Source organism: Rhinoraja longicauda, chromosome 23 (assembly GCF_053455715.1).
Source record: "Rhinoraja longicauda isolate Sanriku21f chromosome 23, sRhiLon1.1, whole genome shotgun sequence".
Classification (NCBI taxonomy): domain Eukaryota; kingdom Metazoa; phylum Chordata; class Chondrichthyes; order Rajiformes; family Arhynchobatidae; genus Rhinoraja; species Rhinoraja longicauda.
The window spans coordinates 6,755,330-6,782,482 of record NC_135975.1 but is presented as its reverse complement, the minus strand read 5'-3'; the positions used below and the strand labels follow the sequence as shown (position 1 = coordinate 6,782,482).

The following is a 27,153-nucleotide window of genomic DNA, read 5'->3' as shown; positions in this document are numbered from 1 at the left end:
CAGGGGTGGGGGTGGGGACCTCTGCTTCCTTGGGTGACCACGACACCCCTCGGCCTCAGGACACAGACATAAAGTGTCAAGGTTTCTCACGGTCGTTGGGAAATACATTGAAGAAAACGACAGATAACGACAGATCGAGAGGATTTAATGAGGAGATAAGCAGCTGGTGAATTTTAACACGGCTAAGTGATACATTTTATTAGAACGAATTTGAAGCATTACGCACTAACTTGTACGGTTTTAATGAGATCTGCCTTGCCAAGGCAGCGTGAGGTGTAGATGGAGTCGATGGGAAGGAGAATCATGTTCTACCATCATACCAACCGTGCCGCCAATGCCCAATTTAAAATGGTAATGGATAAGGTTGCCAAACACATTGCTATTGACCGTCTCTGACACAGATCTCAATCTTAGCTTAGTTCTAGCCCACTGAGTTCATGCTGACCATTGATCTCCCGTTCCCACTCCTTCTACGTGACCTGACTTCAGTTTATTGTCTCGCGTGCCGAGGTACAGTGAAACGCTTTCTCATCCACTCTTTACACACCAGCGAAATTCATAGAGGCCAACTCACCTACAATTCTGCGTAGTTTTGGGATATGGGAGGAAACCCACACAATGACAGGGAGGACGTGCAAACTCCACACAGACAGTAATGAGGCTAGGATTGAACCCGTGTCTCGGGCGCTGTGAGGCAGCAGCACTACCAGCTGCTCCACTGATCTGAGACTCAAAGCGCCAAAATTAGATTTCCATCTATTTTCAATGGTAGTTGACAAAAATGTTGCATTGGCGATGTTGTGTTTATTTCTTTGATGGCGGCATAATTGATAGGGTTACTGCAATCCTCGCCAGCCCTTCTAATTCCTCGCCACTCTTGTTTCAAAGCCTTTGCCGAGCTACAGACAGACATCAACGAGCTGACCAGTGACTTGGACGGAACAGGAATTCCCTTCCTGGATTATCGGGCCTACACCATGCGCGTCCTCTTCCCGGGGATTGAAGACCATCCCGTTCTCCGGGAGCTTGAGGTAAGTGGTTGCTGGAAGCCGGAACAAGTGTATTGTTTCGATAAGCTAGATGTGCTTAAAGGGCTGAAAATGTAGCGCGAGTACTCCCGCCATTTGTACCTGGACCGCACCTGGAGTACTGTGTGCAGTTGTACAGGGCCCTAGTGAGACCGCACCTGGAGTACTGTGTGCAGTTTTGGTCTCCAAATTTGAGGAAGGATATTCTTGCTATTGAGGGCGTACAGCGTAGGTTTACTAGGTTAATTCCCGGAATGGCGGGACTGTCATATGTTGAAAGACTGGAGCGACTAGGCTTGTACACACTGGAATTTAGAAGGATGAGAGGGGAGCTTATCGAAACGTATAAGATTATTAAGGGGTTGGACACGTTAGAGGCAGGAAACATGTTCCCAATGTTGGGGGAGTCCAGAACAAGGGGCCACAGTTTAAGAATAAGGGGTAGGCCATTTAGAACTGTGATGAGGAAAAACTTTTTCAGTCAGAGAGTTGTAAATCTGTGGAATTCACTGCCTCAGAGGGCAGTGGAGGCCAATTCTCTGAATACATCTGTACGGTGCAAAGTCCGTACAGACAGCGCCTGTAGCCAGTGACCATTCCGTCTCTCCATGTGGCTTTCACAACCAAATTAGTCTCACGTTGATTTACTGAAAAAAAACTTCAATAAGGTATAGGTGGCCAAGTTACTCAGGGTGCAAGCTGTCACAAGTGAGTCATCGGTCGGGGTCCAGTCAGAGAGTTGTGAATCTGTGGAATTCTCTGCCTCAGAAGGCAGTGGAGGCCAAGTCTCTGAATGCATTCAAGAGAGAGCTAGATAGAACTCTTAAGGATTGCGGAGTCAGGGGGTATGGGGAGAAGGCAGGAACGGGGTACTGATTGAGAATGATCAGCCGTGATCACATTGAATGACGGTGCTGGCTCAAAGGGCCGAATGGCACCTATTGTCTATAAAGGGAATAATGTGAATAACAAGAGACATCCAGTAAAATCCAATCAAGGATAGTCTGATGATCTCCAATGGGGTAGGTAGTAGTTCGGGACTGCTCTCTGGTTGTTGGTCGGACGGTTCAGTTGCCTGATAACAGCTGGGAAGAAACTGACCATGAATTTGGAGGTGTGCGTTTTCACACTTCTGTACCTTTTGCCCGATGGGAGAGGGGAGAAGAGGGAGTGGCCGGGGTGCGACTGGTCCTTGATTGTGGTTGAATATGAGTGGAGGAACTATGCAGGGGAGGTTTAGGGAGGGAAATGTCCAGCTCAGAGGAACTTCTGCAGAACTCAGGGCGGCACTTTGGTGGTGCAGCGGTAGAGTTGCTGCCTTACAGTGCCAGAGACCCAGGTTCGATCCTGACTCCGGGTGCCGTCTGCACGGAGTTTGTACGTTCTCCCCGTGACTCGCCTGGGTTTTCACCTGGGTTTTCACCTGGGTTTCCCTCCCACATCCCAAAGACGTGCAGGTTTGTAGGATAATTGGCTTTGGTAAAAGTGGTAAATTGTCCCGAGTGCGTGTAGGATAGTGTTCGTGTGCGGGGATCGCTGGTCGGCGCGGTCTCGGTGGGCGCTGTTTCTCTAAATTAAACGAAACTAAACTAAAGTGTACCGCAGTGTGAAACAACACCACTCTTGTTTCGATGGGTTTGCCAAAGAGACTGTAAGCTGTGGACTGCTCTTGGCAGCTGAGTTCATTGCCCAGAGAGTGGCAGAACCACTTAGCTTAAACATTATTCACAGCTTTGCTGATTATCTCTGCCCTCCCTCCTTCCAGCCGGCAGCCTCATTCTATTTCCATCTTATTGAAATTCAGGTTGTCTGGTAACTATCCAGGCACCAGAGCCACTCTCTTTAGTTGGCAGAAGTGAACCCTCTCCAGCTAGTAAGTGGGATGTGTTTGAGTGATCAAGGGGAGTCTTTCATTTGCTTGTGCAAGAAGGAACTGCAGATGCTGGTTTACACCGAAGATAGACACAAAAAGCTGGAGGAACAATAGACAATAGACAATAGACAATAGACAATAGGTGCAGGAGTAGGCCATTCGGCCCTTCGAGCCAGCACCGCCATTCAATGTGATCGTGGCTGATCATTCTCAATCAGTACCCCGTTCCTGCCTTCTCCCCATACCCCCTGACTCCGCTATCCTTAAGAGATCCATCTAGCTCTCTCTTGAATGTATTCAGAGAATTGGCCTCCACTGCCTTCTGAGGCAGAGAATTCCACAGATTCACAACTCTCTGACTGAATTTTTTTTTCCTCATCTCCGTTCTAAATGGCCTACCCCTTATTCTTAAACTGTGGCCCCTGGTTCTGGTCTCCCCCAACATTGGGAACATGTTTCCTGCCTCTAACGTGTCCAACCCCTTAATAATCTTATACGTTTCGATAAGATCCCCTCTCATCCTTCTAAATTCCAGTGTACACAAGCCTAGTCGCTCCAGTCTTTCAACATACGACAGTCCCGCCATTCCGGGAATTAACCTAGTAAACCTACGCTGCACGCCCTCAATAGTAAGAATGTCCTTCCTCAAATTTGGAGACCAAAACTGCACACAGTACTCCAAGTGCGGTCTCATTAGGGCCCTGCACAACTGCAGAAGGACCTCTTTGCTCCTATACCTAACTCCTCTTGTTATGAAGGCCAACATTCCATTGGCTTTCTTCACTGCCTGCTTGCTTCCTTTCAGTGACTGATGCACTAGGACACCCAGATCTCGTTGTACGCCCCCTTTTCCTGTCTTTGGATAGCCTTCTAACATCTAATGTATCTTTACATGACTTGACCCCTAATCCTCTTGAAGACATTGACTTGAAACAAATTGTAATCCCAAGGAATTTGACAGGTTATAATTTAATTTTATGATTTTATAAAGTAACCAAACCTGGACATTGCCCGGTGACTGTCCTAGTCTTTCATAGGAACCAACAGGAGTTTAATGATATTGCTGAAAATCCTATATTCCAATGTCCCGACATTACTTTTAACGTTAGATTTCCATGTCAAATGTTTGGGTCCATAGAGGGAGACTTGGGTGGTTTGACTATATAGAAGTTGGGAGGTCATGTTGCAGTGGTGTAAGACGTTGGTGAGGCCACATTTAGAGAATTGCGTTCAGTTCTGTGCACTACGGTATAGGAAAGATGTTGTCAAGCTGGAAAGGCTACAGAGAAGATTTACGAGGACGTTAGCAGGACTAGAGGGTCTAAGCTACAGGCAGAGGTTGAGCAGGCTGGGACTCTATTCCTTGGAGCGCAGGAGGATGAGGGGTGATCTTATAGAGGTGTATAAGACCATGAGAGGAATAGATCGTGTAGATGCACAGAGTCTCTTGCCCAGAGAAAGTGAATCGAGGACCAGAGGACATAGGTTTAAGGTGAAGGGGAAAAGATTTAATATGAATCTGAGGGGTAAGGTTTTCACACAAAGGGTGGTGGGTGTACGGAACAAGCTGCCAGAGGAGGTAGTTGGGGCAGGGACTATCCCAACGTTTAAGAAACAGACAGGTACATGGATAGAAAGAGGTTTGGAGGGATATGGACCAAATGCAGGCAGGCGGGACTAGTGTAGCTGGGACATGTTGGCCAGTGTGGGCAAGTTGGGCCTAAGGGCCTGTTTCCACACAGTATCACTCTATGACTGATTGAATGAATTGATTTAAAGATATAGCATGGAAACAAGCCCTGCGGCCCAGCGAGTCTGCCCTGACCATCGATCACCTGTTCACACTAGTTCTATGTTAATCCACTTTCTCATCCACTCCCTGCACACTAGGGGCAATTCACAGAGGGCCAACTAACCTGCAAACCTTTGGGATGTGGTACGTCACAGGGAGTAGGTGCAAATCACACCCAGACAGCACCCAAGGTCAGGATCGAACCCGGGTCTCTGGCGCTGTTAAGCAACAGCTCTACCAACTGTGCCACTGTTCCACCACTGTGCTAATGCTCATAAAATGCTGGAGTAACTCAGTCAGCAGGTCAGGCAGCATCTCTGTAGAAAAGGAATAGGTGACGTTTGGGGTTAAGCCCCGATCTGAAGAAGGGTTCCTGACCCGAAACGTCACCCATTCCTTCTCTCCAGAGATGCTGCCTGACCCGCTGGTATTTATTCACAAAATGCTGGAGTAATTCAGCAGGTCAGGCAGCATCTCAGGAGAGAAGGAATGGGCGACGTTTTGGGTCGAGACCCTTCTTCAAACTGACCCGCTGAGTTACTCCAGCTTTTTGTGTCTACCTTCGGTATAAGCCACCATCTGCAGTTCTTTCATACACAGTGCTAATGTTCATTCCTAATTGCCCTTGAGGAGGGTGAACTGCCTGTTTGAACATTGCAGCCTCTCAGCAGAGCTGTTCAGTGGAGAGATCCAGGATTTGGACCCTGCAAAAAAAAAAATCTAAGAAGCACAACATATTTCCAGTGTGGCTATTATTGGCATTTATTCACAAAATGACTCAGCAGGTCAGACAGCATCTCAGGAAAGAAGGAATGGCCGACGTTTCGGGTCGAGACCCTTCTTCAGACTTACTGTTACCGGCATATCATGGCGCCACTGTGCCACCTTCATTGCTGCTTTCAGTGACACGGAAACACAGAAACATGGAAAACAGGTGCAGGAGTAGGCCATGCGGCCCTTCGAGCCTGGCACCGACCGCCATTCAATATGATCCTGGCTGATCATCCAAAATCAGTCTGAAGAAGGGTCTCGACCCGAAACGTCACCCATTCCTTCTCTCCCGAGATGCTGCCTGACCTGCTGAGTTACTCCAGCATTTTGTGAATAAATCGATTTGTACCAGCATCTGCAGTTATTTTCTTATCCAAAATCAGTACCCCCTTCCTGCTTTCTCCCCATGCCCCTTGATTCCGTTAGCCCCAAGAGCTAGACCTAACTCTCTCTTGAAATACCATCCGAGTTGGCACACATCGGTTGGCATCACTTCAGATCTGCACTGATTCACCATTTCTACCGTCCGAGCTGAAATTGGAAGAAAAGCTCGTTCGTTGCTGCCAGACATACTTGGAAATGCATCATGGGAGGCTGTATCATTGTCAGAGGATGGGAACGCTGCACCAGAGAAACACGTTCAACACATGCGGTGCAGCGTTCCACAGGGACAGGTCCTCACCAATTTCCCGGGGGTGTGTGCATGAGGGGGGGGAGACTATAAATGCTGGCCGTGCCAGCAAGACTCCAGTCTCGCAGGAGGATTGAAAGAAATCCGCCTGCTTCGGAATCGCTTTAATAATTAACCGCAGTCGGCCGTGATTGGCAATAAAAGATCCTGTGAAGTATTTTTGCCTTGGGCTTTCTGTGCTCCATCGTTCCAGTGAAGTCGGACGAATGGGCGGGTAATTATTTATAAAGCACTTCGCTTTTGTAAACATTATACTTAGTCGCACTTACCACTCCACCTGATCGTAAAAAAATATATATAAAACCACAAGCCGTCAGCTTGTTAATGAGGCTCCGAGACAAGGGAACGCGTGTGACACCAGAAGCTCAACAAGAGGACCGAAGGTGTTTATTCACAAAATGCTAGAGTAACTCAGCAGGTCAGGCAGCATCTCAGGAGAGAAGGAATGGCCGACGTTTCGGGTCGAGACCCTTCTTCAGAATGATGTCAGGGGGGTGGGACAAAGGAACGATATAGGTGGAGACAGGAAGACAGTGGGAGAACTGGGAAGGGGGAGGGGAAGAGAGGGACAGAGGAACTATCTAAAGTTGGAGAAGTCAATGTTCATACCGCTGGGCTGCCGGTGGGCCTCACTATGGCACTGGAGGAGGCCCATGACAGAAAGGTCAGACTGGGAGTGGGGGGAGTTGAAGTGCTCAGCCACTGGGAGATCAGGTTGGTTAAAGCGGACTGAGCGAAGGTGTTGAGCGAAGCGATCGCCGAGCCTGCGTTTGGTTTCGCCGATGTAAAGAAGTTGACGTCCAGAGCAGCGGATGCAATAGATGAGGTTGGAGGAGGTGCAGGTGAACCTCTGTCTCACCTGGAAAGACTGTGTGGGTCCTCGGATGGAGTTGAGGGGGGAGGTAAAGGGACAGGTGTTGCATCTCCTGCGGTTGCAGGGGAAAGTGCCCGGGGGTGGGGTGGGGTGGTTTGGGTAGCAAGGGACGAGTGGACCAGGGAGACCGAGTTCAGTTTGGATGCAACAGCTCCAACTTGTACCATCCCCTCGGGTAGTCAGCCGAAGCTCTCAAGGCAGTGCGATGGAACCAATGCTACTGATTCTGAGCTTTGCCCTCGTTACATTCCCCCACCTGAGTGTGGAAGAAATTAATTGAGAGAGAAATTAAAAGGGAATGTTTACATTTACCATCCACCCTTAAACGCATTCTTAAACAAGAGGTAACACACGTCTAATCTTACTTTGCCAACTCCCACAAACCCCTTCTACACCCGGTCAACGAGAAATGCCAATTGTCACATCCGAGCACCCTTTCGTTACCTTGTTCAATTCCAATCAAAATCAAGTAGGATAGGATATTAATATTTTCTTCCACACTGAGCAAGTTCGCAAGATTGGCCCTCAAAAGAATCTGGGAATAATCTTTCAGCAACTGCTGTTGCCGTTTAAAGGGGCCTTCGGGTAGCACAGCCTGTTGGGAATGAAACATTCCCTTCTTGGACCTGCGATCGTACCTGGCCCACAATGGCAAAAGAAAATGCCATTTTCTAATTGCCATTGCCGTTAGAAAAAGGAGCGGCTCGGTGGCGCAGCGGTAGAGTTGCTGCCTCACAGCGCCGGAGACCCGGGTTCGACCCTGACCACGGGTGCTGTCTGTGCGGAGTTTGTCCGCTCTCCCCGTGACCCGGTGCTCCGGTTTCCTCCCACACTCCAAAGACGTGCAGGTTTGTCGGTCAATTTGGCTTTGCTAAAAATTGTAAATTGTCCCCTGGTGTGTGGGATAGTGCTAGTGTGCGGGGATCGCTGGTCGGTGCGGACTCGGTGGGCCGAAGGGCCTGCTTGTGTGCTGTATCTCTAAACGACACAACAACAAAAAAATCACGCGATTAATATTTTATTCGGATGAATGTTCAAGGCCAATTAGCTCAGCTAAAGTCATACTGTTGGTTTCTGTTCTAATGACATTCGTTCTCCACCCACTTGCAACTGGTTTAATAAGCAGACCGGTTGTGATCTCATAATTAACTCGGGCTTTATGTCGAGAGATGAATCAGAAATTAAACCGTGTCACCAACCTTGGGCTGCTTCTCAGCGGGTGGGTTTCCCAAGGTTTTGTCGACCTTTAATGGGACCGATTGATGAGTTGGACTGTAGAAGGGTCTCGACCCAAGACGTCACCCGTCCCTTCTATCCAGAGATGCTGCCTGTCCCGCCGAGTTACTCCGGCATTTTGTGTCTATCCGCAGATGCTGGAATTCTGAGGGAGACACACAAAGTGCTGGGGCAACTCAGCAGGTCAGGCAGTGTCTGTGGAGAGAATGGATAGGTGTCGATTTGGATCAAGATCGATTGTAGTGGGGGGAGGGGAGAATGCTGGGAAAAAAGGTGACGGACAGGCTAATGCCTTGCAAGCTGCCTTAGATGGGTGGGGGGGGGTTAGGTTAATTGACAGATGGTTGGACAAAGTGACAAAGACAGTTAGTTTACGTGCCTTTTGTGCACAAAATTATGAGAGGAATAGACCGGGTAAGTGCACAGAGTCTCTTGCCCACGGTCGGGGAACCTAGAACCAGAGGACATAGGTTTAAAGGTGAGGGGGGAAAGATTTAATTGGAACCTGGGGGGGTGACTTTTTCACACAAAGGGTGGTGGGTGTATGGACCGAGCTGCCAGAGGAGGTAGTTGAGGCAGGGACTATCGCAACGTTTCAGAAACACTTACATGGATAGGACAGGTTTAGAGGGATATGGGCCAAATGCAGGCAGGTGGGACTAGACAATAGACAATAGGTGCAGGAGTAGGCCATTCGGCCCTTCGAGCTAGCACCGCCATTCAACGTGATCATGGCTGATCATTCTCAATCAGTACCCCGTTCCTGCCTTCTCCCCATACCCCCTGACTCCGCTATCCTTAAGAGCTCTATCTAGCTCTCTCTTGAAGATGGGACATGCTGGTCGGTGTGGGAAAGTTGGGCCGAAGGGCCTGTTTCACTCTACGACTTGGTATCACTCTACGACTATGGCCCGAGATGAAAATGGGACAAAATGGTCAGAAAAGGGGTGGATTGTGAAGCTAGAGGGATTGTCAAGGGTGGAAGGGGAACAGTTTGTTGATCTTTGCGTTACTGCTTCACTTCAGGTTCCGGGATACCGTCAGGACAGAGTGGAGAAGGGTCTGATGATGTTTGGGCAGCTGATCAACAGCAAGGTCTTCCTGCTGACCTTCATCCGGACCCTGGAGTCCCAGCGGAGCTTCTCCATGAGGGATCGAGGGAACGTCGCGTCGCTGATCATGACGGTGCTCCAGACCAAGCTGGAGTATGCCACCGATGTCCTGAAGCAACTCCTCTCCGACCTGATCGACAAGAACCTGGAGAGCAAGAACCACCCAAAGCTTCTGTTGAGGAGGTAAGGCGTCGCTGAATAACGTGCAGGCGTTTTAGAAAGGTCGTCACCGCGATAGGTTTGGAGATCAGGACTACACCTTTAGCCCTTTTCCCCTTCAAGAGTTAGATTGCAGCCCAGTGGTATATACCTGCGCTCGGTCCGCGTTAACCAACCTGATCTCCCGGTGGCTGAGCACTTCAACTCCCCCTCCCATTCCCAGTCTGACCTTTCTGTCATGGGCCTCCTCCAGTGCCATAGTGAGGCCCACCGGAAATTGGAGGAACAGCACCTCATATTTCGCCTGGGCAGCTTGTAACCCAGTGGTATGAACATCGACTTCTCCAACTTTAGATAGTTCCTCTGTCCCTCTCTTCCCAGATCTCCCACTGTCTTCCTGTCTCCACCTATATCCTTCCTTTGTCCCGCCCCCCTGACATCAGTCTGAAGAAGGGTCTCGACCCGAAACGTCGCCCATTCCTTCTCACCTGAGATGCTGCCTGACCTGCTGAGTTACTCCAGCATTTTGTGAATAAAGACCTTCGATTTGTACCAGCATCTGCAGTTATTTTCTTACACTAAGAGTTAGATTTAGCTCTTGGGGCTAACAGGAATCAAAGGATATGGGGAGAAAGCAGGAACGGGGTACTGATTTTGGATGATCAGCCACGATCATATTGAATGGCGGTGCTGGCTCGAAGGGCCGAATGGCCTACTCCTGCACTATTTTCTATGTTTCTATCATGTATCTATCTGTACACTGTTGTAATCATGGGCGGTCCTGAGCTACTATCTACCTAATAGGAGACCCAGACTATCTTTAATTGAACTTTAGTGGACTTTATCTTGGACTAAACATTAAACCCTTTATCATGTATCTGTATACTGTAGTTCGATTGTGACCATGTATTGTCTTTCCGCTGACCGGTCAGCACGCAACGCAACAAAAGCTCTTCACTGATCGCTGATGTTCAGTAACCATGAACTTTGCGATGGCTTTGAGTTTGGATTTAGTTTATTGTCACGTGTACTGAGGTACAGTGAAAAGCCTTTGTTGCTTGCTAACCAGTCAGCGGAAATGCTATACACGATTACAATTGAACTATCCGCAGTTTACAGGTACATGATAAAGGGAGTCATGTGAATAACGTTTAGTGCAAGGTGTAAAGTCCGATCGAAGATAGTCCAAGGGTCTCTAATGAGGTAGATAGTAGCTCAGGATTGCCCCCTAGTTGTTGATAAGATGGTTCATCATGATCATGATCTTCAGCCACTCTTGTGCTCAGGCGGCCAAAGACTGTGCTGGCATGCAGTGGGAGAGTCTAGGACCTTATGTCCTTATGGCCTTATGGTTAAGGTGATGGTGGCTTCCATCATCGACATGTGGCCATGCAGGAAGAAGCTGGCCAAGAAATGTTTTCCAGGGCTTTGTTTTGTGCTCAGAGATTATGTTGTAAAGTGGGGCAGTTTGGTAGACACCCTTGGCCTTGCGGATGTTGAGTGCACGGTCCATCGTCTCGTTGGCTTCATTGAACGAACCTGCAATGACGTAAAGTTTGGACACCAAATGAATGCAGAGACAGGCACTGTAAGCAGACTGGGGGTGGAATCAACACCCAGTGGAGTGTTTCGTTTAGCTTAGTGTAGTTTATTTTAGCTTATTTTAGTTTAGGTTAGTTTATTTTAGTTTGGATTGGTGTAGTTTGGTGCAGTTTAGTTTGGTGTAGTTTACTGTGGTTTATTTTAGTTTAGTTTAGTCTAATTTACAAAAACAGCACGGAAACAGGCCCTTCGGCCCACTGACTCCGCACTGACCAGTGATCCCTGCGCATTAGCACTATTCCACACACGCTAGGGCCAATTTACAATCTCACCAAGCCAATTAACCTACATACCTGTACGTCTTTGGAGTGTGGGAGGAAACCGAAGATCTCGGAGAAAACCCACGCAGGTCACGGGGAGAACGTACAAACTCCGTACAGACGGCGCCCGTAGTCGGGATCGAACCCTGGCTCTCTGGCGCTGTAAGTCAGCAACTCTACCATTGTGTCACCGTGCCTCGGTGGAACTAATCTACGGGTCTAATGTTCGACTTATGTGCGGGATCTGTGCCCTGGCTAACCGTCAAAGGGGTCCTGATCTGATAATAAATACTCTTTATATACGTAATCCATCAGGAGTGACGGTGTGTAAATCACAGGCCGGTCCAGGGGCCGCGGTGATTTCATGCTCAGTGGGATTTGTAGGAGACGTAAGCCATGGTTTAATTGATGACGCATGGCAGGGGTAGAGGGTGTGCTGGAGGTCAGATTTACATGTCCCATTCAAATCCAGGGTCCCCCAGCTGGGAAATCAGGAAGCAATCTCCTCTGAGCACCGCGCTCCCAATTATAGACACAAGCTGCTCATCGCTCCCTCTCAGAATGCCAATGAGGTGGGCTGCATGGCTGAAGGCCCATAGTGGCACTGATCAGGCTAGAACACACAGCTCCCAAGACAGACACGTTCACCAGTGCACAAACGAGGACAGCACAGTGGCGCAGCGTTAGAGTCGCTGCCTCGCGGCGCCAGAGACCCGGGCTCCATCCCGACTACGGGTGCTGCCTGTACGGAGTTTGCACGCTCTTCCTGTGACCGCGTGGCTTTTCTCCAGGGGCTCCCGTTTCCTCCCACACTCCAAAGCCCATAAAGGGATGACCGACAGAATCACGGAGACAAGGCTGTTTAGATTAGTTTAGTTTAGAGATACAGTGCGGAAACAGTTCCCTTCGGCCCACCGATTCCGCACCGACCAGCGATCCCCGCACACTAACGCCATCCCACGCGCACTAGGGACAATTTTACATTTATACCAAGCCAGTTACATTTACATTTACAAATACATTTTTAACCTACAAACCTGTCTTTGGAGCGTGGGCGGAAACCCACGCAGGTCACGGGGAGAACGTGCAAACTCCGCGCAGACATCACCGATAATCAAGATTGAACCCGGGTCTCTGGCGCTGTAAGGCAGCAACTCTACCGCTGCGCCACCGTGCCGCCCCGCGCTGTTGTGTATGAATTGGATGGAGGCTCCTTGAGATGGAACGATCAGGGTTAATTAAAAGCAACAAATCTAACATGCTAATTATCTGAGTGGCCCAATGCGTCTTCACTTTTAATCATCCACAGTCCCTGAGTGATGTCTCTATGATTCCTGCGCGGATGTCATTTCTCATCCCGTTTAAACGGAGTTTTCCGATGATCGAGGCTGGCTCCTTCTCATCGTTCCCCTCCTGCCGCCTCTCTCTGTGATCGACCGTTTTGCTGATGGATTCAGCCGTGAACATCATTGCCCACTGGTGTGACTGTTGTGCCTGGTTCTCATTGGCAATGTAGGCAAGCTGGCTGAAACATGTGAAGCATGGGTACACTCCACGGGTCACTTGGTGTGTGGCGGCCTTGCTTCTGTGCTTTGACACAGAGTCGTGCAACATGGAAGCATGCCCCTTGGCCCGACTCACCCACGCCCACCAAGATACCCCATCCAAGCCAGCCCCATTTGCCAGCCTTCCGCTAAGCCTTTCCTATCCATACATCTGTCCCAATTCTCTTTTAAATGCTGTGTTGTACCTAGCCCAGCCTGTCTGAACTCTTCCTACCTCTGCACTAACCCCCATCTATATAAACCTCGGATGTCCACACTCTGGTCATTTGAACACTCCATCCCCTTTGTATCCTCTCCAACTTAACTGATCAAAAATCAGTGGCAGTGCCTTTAGAAGTCAAGCACCTCTGCTTTGGAATCACCCTCAACCTTCCCGAATCATCATAACTCTTCACCTCACTTCACTATTTAAGACCAAACTTTGGACCAATGTCCAGATCGCCTTGAGTCACAAGGAGCCTGCAGACGCTGGAATCTTGAGGTAAACACAAAGTCTTGGAGGAACTCAGCGGGTCAGGCAGCATCTGTGGAGGAAATGGATTGAAGCCGTTTGGATCGGGACCCTTTAGTTTAGTTTAGAGATACAGTGCGGAAACAGGCCCTTTGGCCCACCGAGTCCGCGCCGACCAGCGATCCCCGCACATTTAGCACTATTCTGCACACTCAACACAATTTACAATTTCACCGAAGCCGATTAACTTACAAACCTGTGCGTCGTTGGAGTGTGGGAGGAAACCGGAGCACCCGGGGAAAACCCACGCGGTCACGGAGAGAACGTACAAACACCGTACAGACGGCTCCTGTAGTCGGTATCGAACGCTGGGACTCTGGCGATGTAAGGCGGCAACTCTACCGCTGTGCCACGCGGCGCCCCTCTTCAGACTGATCTCTCCGGGGGGGGGGGGGGGGGGAGAAAGCTGTAAAAGAGGGATTAGGAAAAACTAGCAAGTGATAGATGGATAGATGGTTGAGGGGGATTTTCAATCAAAACAATCAAACCGCCTCCCTCACCTGTATCCAGCTATGTACTTGCTAGTCTTTGACCCACCCCTACAGAACACTGGCCAGTCTTTGCCCCACGCCCACCTCTCTTTTCCAGCTTTCACCCCCCCCCCCCCCCTACTCCATCAGCCCAAAGAGTGGGTCCTGACTCAACACTGTCTGTCCATTTCGTCCACAGTTACTGCCTGACCCGTTGACTCACTCTCACACTTTGTGTTTTGCTTTAGAACATTTGACCTGCTACCCTCCAACACGGCTTATCGTTTGATTATGCTCTTATGAGACAGCATGGGGATATTAATCTACATTGAGGGCAGCCACGGTGGCGCGGCGGTAGAGTTGTTGCCTTTCAGCGCTTGCAGCGCCAGAGACCCGGGTTCGATCCCGACTACGGGTGCTTGTCTGTACGGATTTTGTACGTTCTCCCCGTGACCTGCGTGGGGTTTCTCCGAGATCTTCGGTGTCCTCCCACAATCCAAAGACCTACAGGTTTGTAGGTTAATTGGCTTGGTGCATGATTAAATTGTCCCTGGTGTGTGTAGGATAGTGTTAATACGCAGGGATCGCTGGTCGGTGCGGACTCGGTGGGCCGAAGGGCCTGTTTCCGCGCTGTATCTCTAAAAATCTTTAAAACTATTAAAATTGTGCAAAAAATACTGGGAGGTTGTAGCCATTCGTCAAGCACGCACATAATTTTGTATTTCATCCAATTCTGTTAATTAAAATCATTTTCCAATTGAGTTTCCTTTTAATGACAGTCTTTTATTCCACGATTTTCCAGACTGCTTATATCCACCCCTCAAGCTGTAAGTCTGCATAAATATTTATAAGATTATGAAAGGGATTTTATGGTTTCTCAGAGAGAAGCTGTTTTTCCGTGTGCAGGTTCCGAACGCAATGATAAGATAGTAATAAGTCCAATGGGGAATTTGGTGGAAGCATCTTTTCCCAAAGAATTGTCAGAATGTGAGAGTCATTACCCTGAGGAACAGTTGAGGTGAACTATTAACATCTTCGGGGGGAAACCAGATAAGCACAGGAGCATGGGCTGGAGCATGGAAGACACCAAACGCTGCAGTATCTCAGCGGGACAGGCGGCATCTCTGGAGAGAAGGACTGGGTGACGTTTCTGGTCGAGACCCTTCTCCAGACGGCCTTCAATCCACCAAGTCCCACTGACCATCAATCACTCATTCACACTAATTCCACGTTATCCCACTTTCGCGTCCTCTCCTTACACATCAGGAACAATTTATAAGTCAATTAAGCTACGAACTCATCTCTGAGGTGTGAGAGGAAATCGGAGCACCCGTAGGAATCCCACGCGGTCACGGGGCGAACGTGCAAACTCCGCACGGACAGCACTGGAGGTCAGGCTGGCAACCTGGGTCTCTGGCGCTGTGAGGCGGTGGCACTCCCAGCTGCAGCACTGTGATTGCATCCTTCAGGAAATGCTGAAAGGATTGGGGTTATTGTTCGTTGGGGTGTTTTCCAGAACATAAGAGCAAGAAAATGTAGGAACAAAGAACTGCAGATGCCTTATACAAAAGATAAACACAAAGTGCTGGAGTAACTCAGCGGGTCAGTCAAGCGTTTCTAGAGATAAAGGATAGGTGACGTTTTGGGTCGGGACCTTTCTGTTTCAGTCCGATTGTGCTCTTGGCTCCTCAAACCTGCTCTGCCTTGCAAATTGATAAGGTCTCAATTCCTCTTCTGAGCCAAATCTCCAGAGTACTTAGTCTCCTGATCTTTCTGAAACTCATCTACCCGCACTCTAATATGAAAGGCTGAGGGAGGCTTTACAGATGATGAAATGGTTCGACACACAAAGTATGTTGATGCAATGCAGATCAGAATTATCCAGGGTTAAATAGAAACCTGTGTGTGACATGTAAATAGAAACATAGAAACATAGAAAATAGATGCAGGAGTAGGCCATTCGGCCCTTCGAGCCTGCACCGCCATTCAATATGATCATGGCTGATCATCCAGCTCAGTAACCTTCTCTCCATACCCCCTGATCCCTTTAGCCACAAGGGCCACATCTAACTCCCTCTTAAATATAGCCAATGAACTGGCCTCAACTACCTTCTGTTGCAGAGAATTCCACAGACTCACCACTCTCTGTGTGAAGAAATGTCTTCTCATCTCGGTCCTAAAAGACTTCCCCCTTATCCTTAGGCTGCGACCCCTGGTTCTGGACTCCAACATCGGGAACAATCTTCCCGCATCTAGCCTCTCCAACCCCTTAAGAATTTTATATGTTTCTATAAGATCCCCCCTCAGTCTTCTAAATTCCAGCGAGTACAAGCCCAGTCTATCCAGTCTTTCTTCATATGAAAGTCCCGCCATCCCAGGGATCAATCTGGTGAACCTTCTCTTTACTCCCTCTAAGGCAAGAACGTCTTTCCTCAGATTAGGAGACCAAAACTGCACACAATACTCCAGGTGCGGTCTCACCAATGCCCTGTACAACTGCAGTAGAACCTCCCTGCTCCTATACTCAAATCCTCTTGCTATGAATGAAATAACCTGGTCGTCATCCTTTGCGGTTTAAGGAGGTGCACAAACTCTGTAGCACGGTGGCACAGCGGTAGAGTTGCTGCCTTACTGCGCCAGAGACCCAGGTTCCATCCTGACTATGGGTGCTGTCTGTATGGAGGTTGGACGTTATCCCTGTGACCACGTGGGTTTCCTCCGGGTGCTTCGGTTTCCCCCCTACATCCCAAAGATGTGCAGGTTTGTAGGTCAATTGGCTTCTGTAAAAATTGTCCCCAGTGCATAGTATTGAACCAGTGTACGGGTAATCAATGTTTGGTGCGGACTCGGTGGGCCAAAGTTTCCACAATGTATTTCTAAACTAAACTAAACTAAATTAGCTCCTGTGTTTTGTAAAGCACTTTGAATTGCCCTGTTGCTGAAATGTGCGATATAAATAAACTTGCCTTGCCTTGCCTTGCACGAGGCTGCAGTTACTGCTGTTGAAAAGTGCTTTGCAATGTTCAAGACCCATAGGTAGCACTATATTAGTCTTCAAACACATGTTAGTAAGTGTAATGAGTGGGGTCGCACACATGTAAACACTTTCTGGTCTCCAACTGGAGGCGTGGGTTCGAATCCCACTTCTGACACCATGTAATGAGTGGAGTCGTACACACTTTCTGGTCTCCAACTGGAGGCGTGGGTTCGAATCCCACTTCTGACACCATGTAATGAGTGGAGTCGTACACACGTCGTAATGCAACACACATTTATTACAGTCCACTTACAGCATAGATCTGCAAGACTTCACAGCGACTCACAGCTACTCCAACTGCCCTACGTAAGCAAGCTCCTGGTAATATACATCGCATATTAGGCGGAGCAACTACTAACAAGCGCTACAATTGGTTAGTAGGAAATAACCAATCTACAGTGAGTGAGTTCATATCTCCCACTGCTAAGATCGCCCGACAATGCTCAGTTTCCAAGCTTTCAGGCTGAGAGATAGGCCTGGGAAGAGACTGTCACGTTAACTGTATTGGGTGGCACGGTGGCGCAGCAGTAGAGTTGCTGCCTTCCAGCTCTCGAGACCCGGGTTCGATCCTGACTATGGATGCTGTCTGCATGGAGTTTTTCATAGGAGCTCTGATTTCTTCCCACACTCCAAAGATGTACAGGTTTGTAGGTTAATTGGCTTATAGAAAACATAGAAAATAGGTGCAGGAGTAGGCCATTCGGCCCTTCGAGCCTGCACCGCCATTCAATATGATCATGGCTGATCATTCAACTCAGTATCCCATACCTGCCTTCTCTCCATACCCCCTGATCCCTTTAGCCACAAGGGCCACATCTAACTCCCTCTTAAATATAGCCAATCAACTGGCCTCAACTACCTTCTGTGGCAGAGAATTCCACAGATTCACCACTCTCTGTGTGAAAAAAAACTTTCTCATCTCGGTCCTAAAAGACTTCCCCCTTATCCTTAAACTGTGACCCCTTGTTCTGGACTCCCCCAACATCGAGAACAATCTTCCTGAATCTAGCCTGTCCAACCCCTTAAGAATTTTGTAGATTTATATAAGATCCCCCCTCAATCTTCTAAATTCCAGCGAGTATAAGCCGAGTCTACCAGTCTTTCTTCATATGAAAGTCCTGCCATCCCAGGAATCAATCTGGTGAACCTTCTCTGTACTCCCTCTATGGCAAGAATGTCTTTCCTCAGATTAGGAGACCAAAACTGTACGCAATTTTGTAAATTATGTAAATTGTCCCCAAAGTGTCGGATAGAACTAGTTTTGCTGGTTGGCGTGGACTTGATGGGCCGAAGGGCCTCGATCCACACTGTATCTGCAAAAGTAAAAGCAGAAATAAGACTAGACTATTCTCCAGGAAACCTCGAATGAGTTGAAGGAGGAGGCGGGCCAAATACTATAAGCGAAAGATTCTTGCAATTGATTCTTAATTTTCTTTTTTTGAATAAGATGTGTAAGCTTTGTACATTAATTTAAATGACATCCTTTTCCATTCTCAAGTTCTCTTGTTCTCCCCTCCTCCCCCTCGATCTGCAAAAAGATCTAAGAGATAAAGAACAGTTAACAGCAATCAAATAAGCAAGATTTAATTAAGACTGTAAGGCAGTAATGCAGGCTCTTCTGTGTGACTGCATTAAAATGCAATTCTCTCCATATTTTAATTGGAAGTCACACTTGCAATAGGATGACTTGCACCAACTGCTGGGGATTGTGACAGGATGCAATTGCACAGGTCAGGCTTCAAGGAGATTAAAATTATATTGTTAGTACTTCAAGTAATTAGGAGCGTTGGAATGAAGCGTCGCCAGTCGTGTGTCATGGAGGTGATTTCAACGTTGAGATGCCTTCAGTGGAGGATCGCTGGCCGATTCACATGTTACCTGAGCTAACTGGGATTAGGTGTGGAATCTCGTTCAGCGCTGGGGCTGAATGAATGTACCGTTGAGGGTGTGTGGACCGGACGGGAGGGTTTACGTTCTGGATGTTTTCAGTGCTATGCCTGTGCTCCACATAGACTTGCACCAAGCGCACCCAGTCTGCCAGCTTAATCACAGCAGCTGTAGCTCTTTCACTTCACTCTTTCTCTCTCGCACACACCCTCTGTCAGTATCTCTCTCGCTCTCTCTCTCGCTCTCTCTCTCTCACTTGATATCTCTCTCTTGCTCTCTCTCTCTCACTTGATATCTCTCTCTTGCTCTCTCTCTCACTCTCTCTCTCTCTCTCTCTCACTTGATATCTCTCTCTTGCTCTCTCTCACTCTCTCTCTCTCACTCTCTCTCTCTCACTATCTCTCTTGATCTCTTTCTCTCGCTCTCGCTCTCGCTCTCTCTCTCTCTCTCTCGCTCTCTCTCTCGCTCTCTCGCTCTCTCGCTCTCTCTCTCTCGCTCTCGTTCTCTCCCTCCCGCTCTCGCACTCTCTCGACAAATAAAGCTGGCGTAACTCAGTGGGACAGGCAGCATCTCTGGATAGAAGCATCTATCCAGAGATGCTGCCTGTCCCGCTGAGTTACTCCAGCATTTTATGTCTATCTTCGGTGTAAACCAACATCTGCAGTTCCTTCCAACATATCTATATCTATCTATCTATCTATCTATCTATCTATCTATCTATCTATCTATCTATCGTAACCATTCTAATCATCTACTTCCTTTTATCAACAGAGTTGTGAGCAGCTTTTTAAAATTGTTAAAAATACATATTTTAAAAAACTGTGTTAAATTCATTCATTTTGGGCTGGAGTTTAATTGTCAGACAAGCACCTGACAATTTGCAAACGTCGCTGACCCCCAGTAATTAACCTGTAATTAACAGGAGGACATCTATTGCAAAGAGAATTCATCATCTTAAAGAGACATGGCAGATGAGCAGAGCTTTGCCACAGCACCAGGAATTGTTCACAGCGAGAAGCAATGCTTAAAGCACCTGTCATGATCTAACAGTCTGTTGCCTGGCTTGCAATGAGCAATGTTTCAAGAGATATTTTTCTGTCGCGGACGTTATCTGCAGATAATGCAGCCTCTCGCTAATTTTAGCTGGAGAATGATACCTTTACATAGGTCAAAGATCCAAGGCAGGATATAAACACTGCCGTACAGGGTTAACCTTCCAGCTATATTTGGAAGCACCAAAGACAGGCCGGAGATAGACACAAAAAGCCTGAGTAACTCAGCGGGTCAGGCAGCATCTCTGGAGAGCAGGAATGGGTGACATTTCGGGTTGAGACCCATCTTCAGACTGAGAGTCAGGGGAGAGGGGAAAGACTGATCCATTGAACCATTAACAGTAGAGTTGTTAGAATTTTTGCACAATTTATTTTAAAGCGTTAAAGAATTGCACTTATGAAATTGTAAAGTATAACGTTGTACTTTGTAAAATATAACATTAGTGGAATTAATAGGATTTGTAAACTTTAGTTTAGATTAGTTTAGAGATGCAGTGCGGAAACAGGCCCTTCGGTCCACCGAGTCCGCGCCGACCAGCGATCCCCGCACATTAACACTATCCCGCGCACACGAGGGCCAATTTATATTTATGCCAAGAAAATTAACCTACAAACCCGTATGTCTTTGGAGTGTGGGAGGAACTCGAAGATCCTGGAGAAAACCCACGCAGGTCACAGGGAGAACGTACAAACTCCGTACAGACAGCACCCGTAGTCAGGATCGAACCCGGGTCTCTGGCGCTGTAAGGCAGCAGCTCTACCGCTGCTTATAATTATTTTTATCATTATCAGTTTTGCCATTCAGGAAAAGCACTAAATATATTTTAAACCCAAGATGCTGTTTAGCCAAAGGTTGATCAGTGGAGCGACTGATAAACAGATATTTCCTGGTGGGCAGGAAGGAACTGCAGATGTTGGTTTAAATCGAAGGTAGACACAAAATGCTGGAGTAACTCAGCGGGACAGGCAGCATCTCTGGAGAGAAGGAATGGGTGACGTTTCGGGCCGAGACCCTTCTTCAGACCCGAAAAGTCACCCATTGCTTCTCTCCAGAAATGCTGACTGTCCCGCTGAGTTACTCCAGCATTTTGTGCCTTTCTTCGATTTAATCCAGCATCTGCAGTTCCTTCCTACACAAGTTGGCATTTTTGATCCTGAAGAAGGGTCCTGACCCAAAACATTGCTTGTCCACTCCCTCCACAGTTGCTGCCTGACTTGCTGAGTTCCTCCAGCACTTTGTGTTTAGGTTTCGGTTGATTATTGTCACGTACTGAGATAGACAATAGGCAATAGACAATAGACAATAGGTGCAGGAGGAGGCCATTCGGCCCTTCAAGCCAGCACCGCCATTCAATGTGATCATGGCTGATCATTCTCAATCAGTACCCCGTTCCTGCCTTCTCCCCATACCCCCTGACTCCGCTATCCTTAAGAGCTCTATCTAGCTCTCTCTTGAATGCATTCAGAGAATTGGCCTCCACTGATACAGTGAGAAGCTTCCGTTTGTGTGCGATCCAATTCAATCGGACAATACGGTACATCAACATTCATGTCAAGGGTCAAGAGTGTTTTGTTGTCATGTGTCCCAAACAGAACAATGAAATTCTTACTTGCAGCAGCACAACAGAATATGTAAACACGGTGCATTTATACCTTCTCCCCGATGGCAGGAGTGAAATGAGTGTGTGGCCAGGATTTAAACTAGGTGTGAGGGGCAAGTTATTTTACACAGGGAGTGGTGGGAGCCTAAAATGCACTGGTGGTGGAGGCAGATACAATAGGAGCATTTAAGAGGCTTTTTGATAGGTGCATGGATATGGAGGGACATAGAAACATAGAAACATAGAAAATAGGTGCAGGAGTAGGCCATTCAGCCCTTCGAGCCTGCACCGCCATTCAATATGATCATGGCTGATCATCCAGCTCAGTAGCCCGTACCTGCCTTCTCTCCATACCCCCTGATCCCTTTAGCCACAAGGGCCACATTTAACTCCCTCTTAAATATAGCCAATGAACTGGCCTCAACTACCTTCTGTGGCAGAGAATTCCACAGACTCACCACTCTCTGTGTGAAGAAATGTTTTCTCATCTCGGTCCTAAAAGACTTCCCCCTTATCCTTAAGCTGTGACCCCTGGTTCTGGACTTCCCCAACATCGGGAACAATCTTCCCGCATCTAGCCTCTCCAACCCCTTAAGAATTTTATATGTTTCTATAAGATCCCCCCTCAGTCTTCTAAATTCCAGCGAGTATAAGCCTAGTCTATCCAGTCTTTCTTCATATGAAAGTCCTAATCCCAGGGATCAATCTGGTGAACCTTCTCTGTACTCCCTCTAAGGCTAGAATACTCCCTCTAAGGCATGGATCACATGCAGGCAGAGGAGATTAGTTTAGGCCATGTTTGGCATGGACATTATGGGCGGAAGGCCTGGTTCCTGTATTGTAATGTTCTATGGTCTGGGTACTACAACAGTGACTACAGTTGAGGCAATACACCGCTGATTCTAGAGTGCTTTTGGACATCATGACATTTTGGAAAATGCTACATCAATACAATTCTTTCCAAAACTATCTCTGACCAATTTCAGATAGTTTTTCCAAAATCGTCTTTGCCTTTGTGCCACAGTTTGTTGAGTTCAGTCCTGCCCTGTGTGTTGAGGTTTCATTACCTTAAAAGCACAAGCCAATCTCAAGTAGCAGTGCATCTATTGTTCCCGGATTCCCCTCAGGAATTGTCTTCGTTGGTGAAGATTCAGCACTAACACCGCAAATGAGTGGAGCATTTACATAAAACCTATTAAATCTTTTTTTTCTCTTTCTTTGTTCTTTCACCTTTTAGAACTGAATCTGTGGCGGAAAAGATGCTGACCAACTGGTTTACGTTCCTCTTGTACAAATTCCTTAAGGTGAGCCTGCCGAATATTACTTCCTAACTATGTTTTCTCTCATAGGTTTTCCCTCCAGTCAACCTCACTGTGAACTAGCAGCCTGAAGGTGTTACAAAACGCCGGAGTAACTCAGCTGGTCAGGCAGCATCTCAGGAGACCCGAAATGTCTCGAGACCCGAAACGTCACCCATTCCTTCTCTCCTGAGATGCTGCCTGACCTGCTGAGTTACTCCAGCATTTTGTGTCTACCTTCAATTTGAACCAGCATCTGCAGTTATTTTCCTACACAGCCTGAAGGTGTTTCTCACTGCCTGAGTGGAAACATATTTGGTTTTTAAACTTGGAGATACATGAATGAAAAGACTGACACATTCATGTATCTCCAACTTTTTCGTACTAAATGGAGTATGTTTCTTGATCTTACAACCTCTCTGTCTTTGGGTTTTATATTTCAAAAAGATAAACCCTAAAAATCCATTGGTGCATTGTGGCTTCAGTGTGAACTGTCCACAAAATTCATGGTAACAAACTGCTTCTCCTACCAGCAGGAAGGACAATAGGAATAGATGTGTCAAACACATAGTTACCACCCAACCCACTCAACATCCTGATTTGGAAATATTTCAGCAATCTTCTGAAGTAGGCACAGTGTTCTGGATGTGGTCTCATTAATACTTTAAATAACTGAATCATAATGGGTGGCGCAGCGGTAGAGTTGCTGCCTTACAGCGCCAGAGACCCGGCAGTTCGATCCTAACTACGGTCGCTGTCAGTATGTACATTCTGCCCATGACCGTGTGGGTTTCTCCAAGATCTTTGGTTTCCTCCCACACTCCAAAGACGTACAGGTGTGTAGGTTAATTGGCTTGGTAGCAATGTAAATTAGCCCTAGGCTTGTATACACTGGAATTTAGAAGGATGAGAGAAGATCTTATCAAAACGTATGATTATTAAGGGGTTGGACACGTTAGAGGCAGGAAACATGTTCCCAATGTTGGGGGAGTCCAGAACCAGGGGCCACAGTTTAAGAATAAGGGGTAGGCCATTTAGAACAGAGATGAGGAAAAACTTTTTCAGTCAGAGAGTTGTGAATCTGTGGAATTCTCTGCCTCAGAAGGCAGTGGAGGCCAAGTCTCTGAATGCATTCAAGAGAGAACTAGATAGAGCTCTTAAGGATAGCGGAGTCAGGGGTTATGGGGAGAAGGCAGGAACGGGGTACTGATTGAGAATGATCAGCCATGATCACATTGAATGGCGGTGCTGGCTCATAGGGCCGAATGGCCTCCTCCTGCACCTATTGTCTATTGTCTATGTGTAGGATAGTATGAATGTGCGGGGATCGCTGGTCGGCGTGGACTCGTTGGGCCGAAGGGCCTGTTTCCGCGCTGTATCTCTAAACTAAACAAAATAACAATCGCTATTTTAGGGAGGCTTTCCATTTTCTGTTTCTTCTCTCTGTATCTGACAGCTATTTGTCTTCCTCCTATCTCTGGCCTTTGTCCGTCCATCTGCCAAACAAAGCTCCCTCACCTGTGTCCACCTATCACTTGCCAGGCTGCCTCACCTCTCTTCCAGCTTTCTCCCTGCTTCTCACAATCAGTCTGAGGAAGGGTCCCGATCCAGAACGTCACCTATCCTTTTTCACCAGGGGATGCTGCCTGACCCACTGAGTCACCTCAGCACTTTGTGGCTTTTTATTTGTTGGTAAACCGGCATCTGCAGTTCCTCGTTTCTCTCTTTTTCCCCTGAGACCAGCACGTGCTCGGTGTGTGAAGGGCCTGTTTCTGGGCTGTGTCATCGACATAGTCATACAGCATCGAAACAGGCCCTTTGGCCCAACACATCTAGGCCAATCAAGATGTTCCTTGTGCCTCTTCCGATTCTGGTTCTGAGAGATAGAGGACACGGCTTTAAAGTGAGAGGGGAAAGATTTAATAGGAACCTGAGGGATAACTTTTTCACACAGAGGTGTATGGAACGTGCTACCGGAGGAAGTAGTCAAGGCAGGGACTATCGCAACGTTTAGGAAACATTTAGACAGGTATGTGGATAGAACAGGTTTAGAGGGATATGGGCCAAACGCAGGCAGATGGGACTAGTGTAGATGGGACATGTTGGCTGGTGTGGGCAAGTTGGGCTGAAGGGCCTCTTTCCACGCTGTAAGACTCTATGACTCTACCCATCCATCTATAAATGCTAGCCTTGCTTATTAAAGCTCCCCCATGGAAAATGAATCTTTTTTTTTTTAACTTAGCCGCTTGTAGGAAAGCTATAGAAAAAAGAGAGATATAGCAAGATGTATGACATCTTACATTCCCAGAGAAAGCTCATTTATTATTAGCAGTGCGGTTTCTCTGCGGCTGCCATTTGTGCTTCATTTAATTAAATAGAGCCCTTTAAGGGACTGAGCGCATAGTGCTGAGTTGGCAGATCTCAGTCTGCATTGTTCATGGTCCCGATCTTCTCGTGACCACTAATGCTCCTTGCCTGACTCGCGTGTAGGTCCTCAGCCGACAATGAACCATTCAACATTTCCTCGATCAGCTGCTTTGATCTGTCGTGTTCACATCTTACCCTTCCACATCTCTAATTTCCCCTCTCCCCTAACTCTCAGTCTCAAGAATCGTCTCAACCCAAGACGTCACCCATTCCTTCCCTCCAGAGATGCTGCCTGCCCCGCTGAGCTACTCCAGCATTTTAGGTCGTAAGGAATAGGAGTAGAATTCGGCCATTCGGCCCATCAAGTCTACCCCGCCATTCAATCATGGCTGATCAGTCTCTCCTCTCCTAACCCCATTCTCCTGCCTTCTCCCCATAAGCTCTGACACCCGTACCAATCAAGAATCTTATCTATCTCTGCCTTTTTGTGTCTATCTTCATACGTTGGCCAGTTGACCATGGATGGCATCACCCTGGAGACTGATCCTACCTTCAAACGATGGCCGCACACACTTTCTAGAGTTGATCAGAGGCGCGATGAGCCTGCTCGACCTCTTCACCTCCCCCTAAGCTTTGCCCTCTGAACCCACTCTGACCCATAATGCCCTCATGCTGAGATTGGATATTCAAATTAAAACATTTAAATATTAGGGGGGGGGGGGGGGTGGGAGAGGATGGGGATGGGACACGGATAACTGGGATGGGGATGGGGCGCGGGTAACTGGGATGGGGATGGGGCGCGGGTAACTGGGATGGGGATGGGGCACGGGTAACTGGGATGGGGATGGGGCACGGGTAACTGGGATGGGGATGGGGCGCGGGTAACGGATGGGGATGGGGCACGGGTAACTGGGATGGGGATGGGGCGCGGGTAACTGGGATGGGGATGGGGCACGGGTAACTGGGATGGGGATGGGGCACGGGTAACTGGGATGGGGATGGGGCACGGGTAACTGGGATGGCACGGAGGATGAGCGAGTTAACTTGTGCAGATCACAAGTTAGCGATGGCTCGGTGGTAACAGTGTTGGAGTTGCCTCTTCACTACGCCAGAGGCCTGGCTTCGAACCTGCCGTGCAACAAGGGAGCAGATGACAGAATGTGTGTGTGTTTTTTTTTTTACTGTTTCCAACCTTCCCATTTTAAAATATTAGACAGTTGTTAAAAGTTCATTGTATTGTTCAAAACGTGTAACGTTGGTGAATTGTTTTAAAAAAAACCCCAATCGAACTAGTCAACAACACAAAAGAGCAACGGAATAGGTTTAAATTAATTCCGTTCAGTAGAGAGATGGTGTTAGGTCGGGTTGCATTCATCTGCAAAGGCCCCTCCCTGAAGCAGCAGGGAGGAGGACCAAGAAATGGCTTTACAGGTGAGGTAGCCGGAGATTAGCAAGCCTGATGTTTCACTGTCTCCCCACCCCCTTCCCAATCTCCATTGCATGAAACAGCCCCAACTCACGTTAATCATTACATTCACTGACGGTCATAAGTGAAAGGAGTAGAATTAGGCCATTCAGCCCATCATGTCTACCCCGCCATTCAATCATGGCTGATCTATCTCTCCCTCCCAACCCCATTCTCCTGCCTTCTCCCCATTACCGTTGACACACGTACCGATCAAGAATCTGTTCATCACCGCTTTAAAGACACCCAATAACTTGGCGTCCACAGCCGTGTGTGGCAATGAATTCCACAGATTCACCAAAGAGATTCCTGCTCATCTCCTGCTCATTCCCTCTGGCCAAAGAGATTCCTGCTCATCTCCTTTCCAGAGGTACCCCCTTTTATTCTGAGGCTGTGCCCTGTGGTTCTAGACGAGTGGAATCAGAAGCCTGTGCCGTTCTGATCGTAGGCTCTCCCACCTTCCCGTATACGACCCATATCCCTCTAAACCTTTGCAATCCCT

The 27,153-nt window shown here is 47.9% G+C and overlaps 1 protein-coding gene across 1 annotated transcript in view; it reads left to right on the top strand.

The window, feature by feature from the left end:
* The window catches only part of plxna4 (plexin A4), a 242,459-nt gene that overhangs the window by 163,125 nt on the left and 52,181 nt on the right, over window positions 1-27,153 (top strand). The window contains exons 18-20 of the mRNA XM_078419384.1: window positions 889-1,031; window positions 9,292-9,560; window positions 22,759-22,825. Of these exons, the coding sequence (XP_078275510.1) occupies window positions 889-1,031; window positions 9,292-9,560; window positions 22,759-22,825 (479 nt within the window). The remainder of the gene's footprint in view (window positions 1-888; window positions 1,032-9,291; window positions 9,561-22,758; window positions 22,826-27,153) is intronic.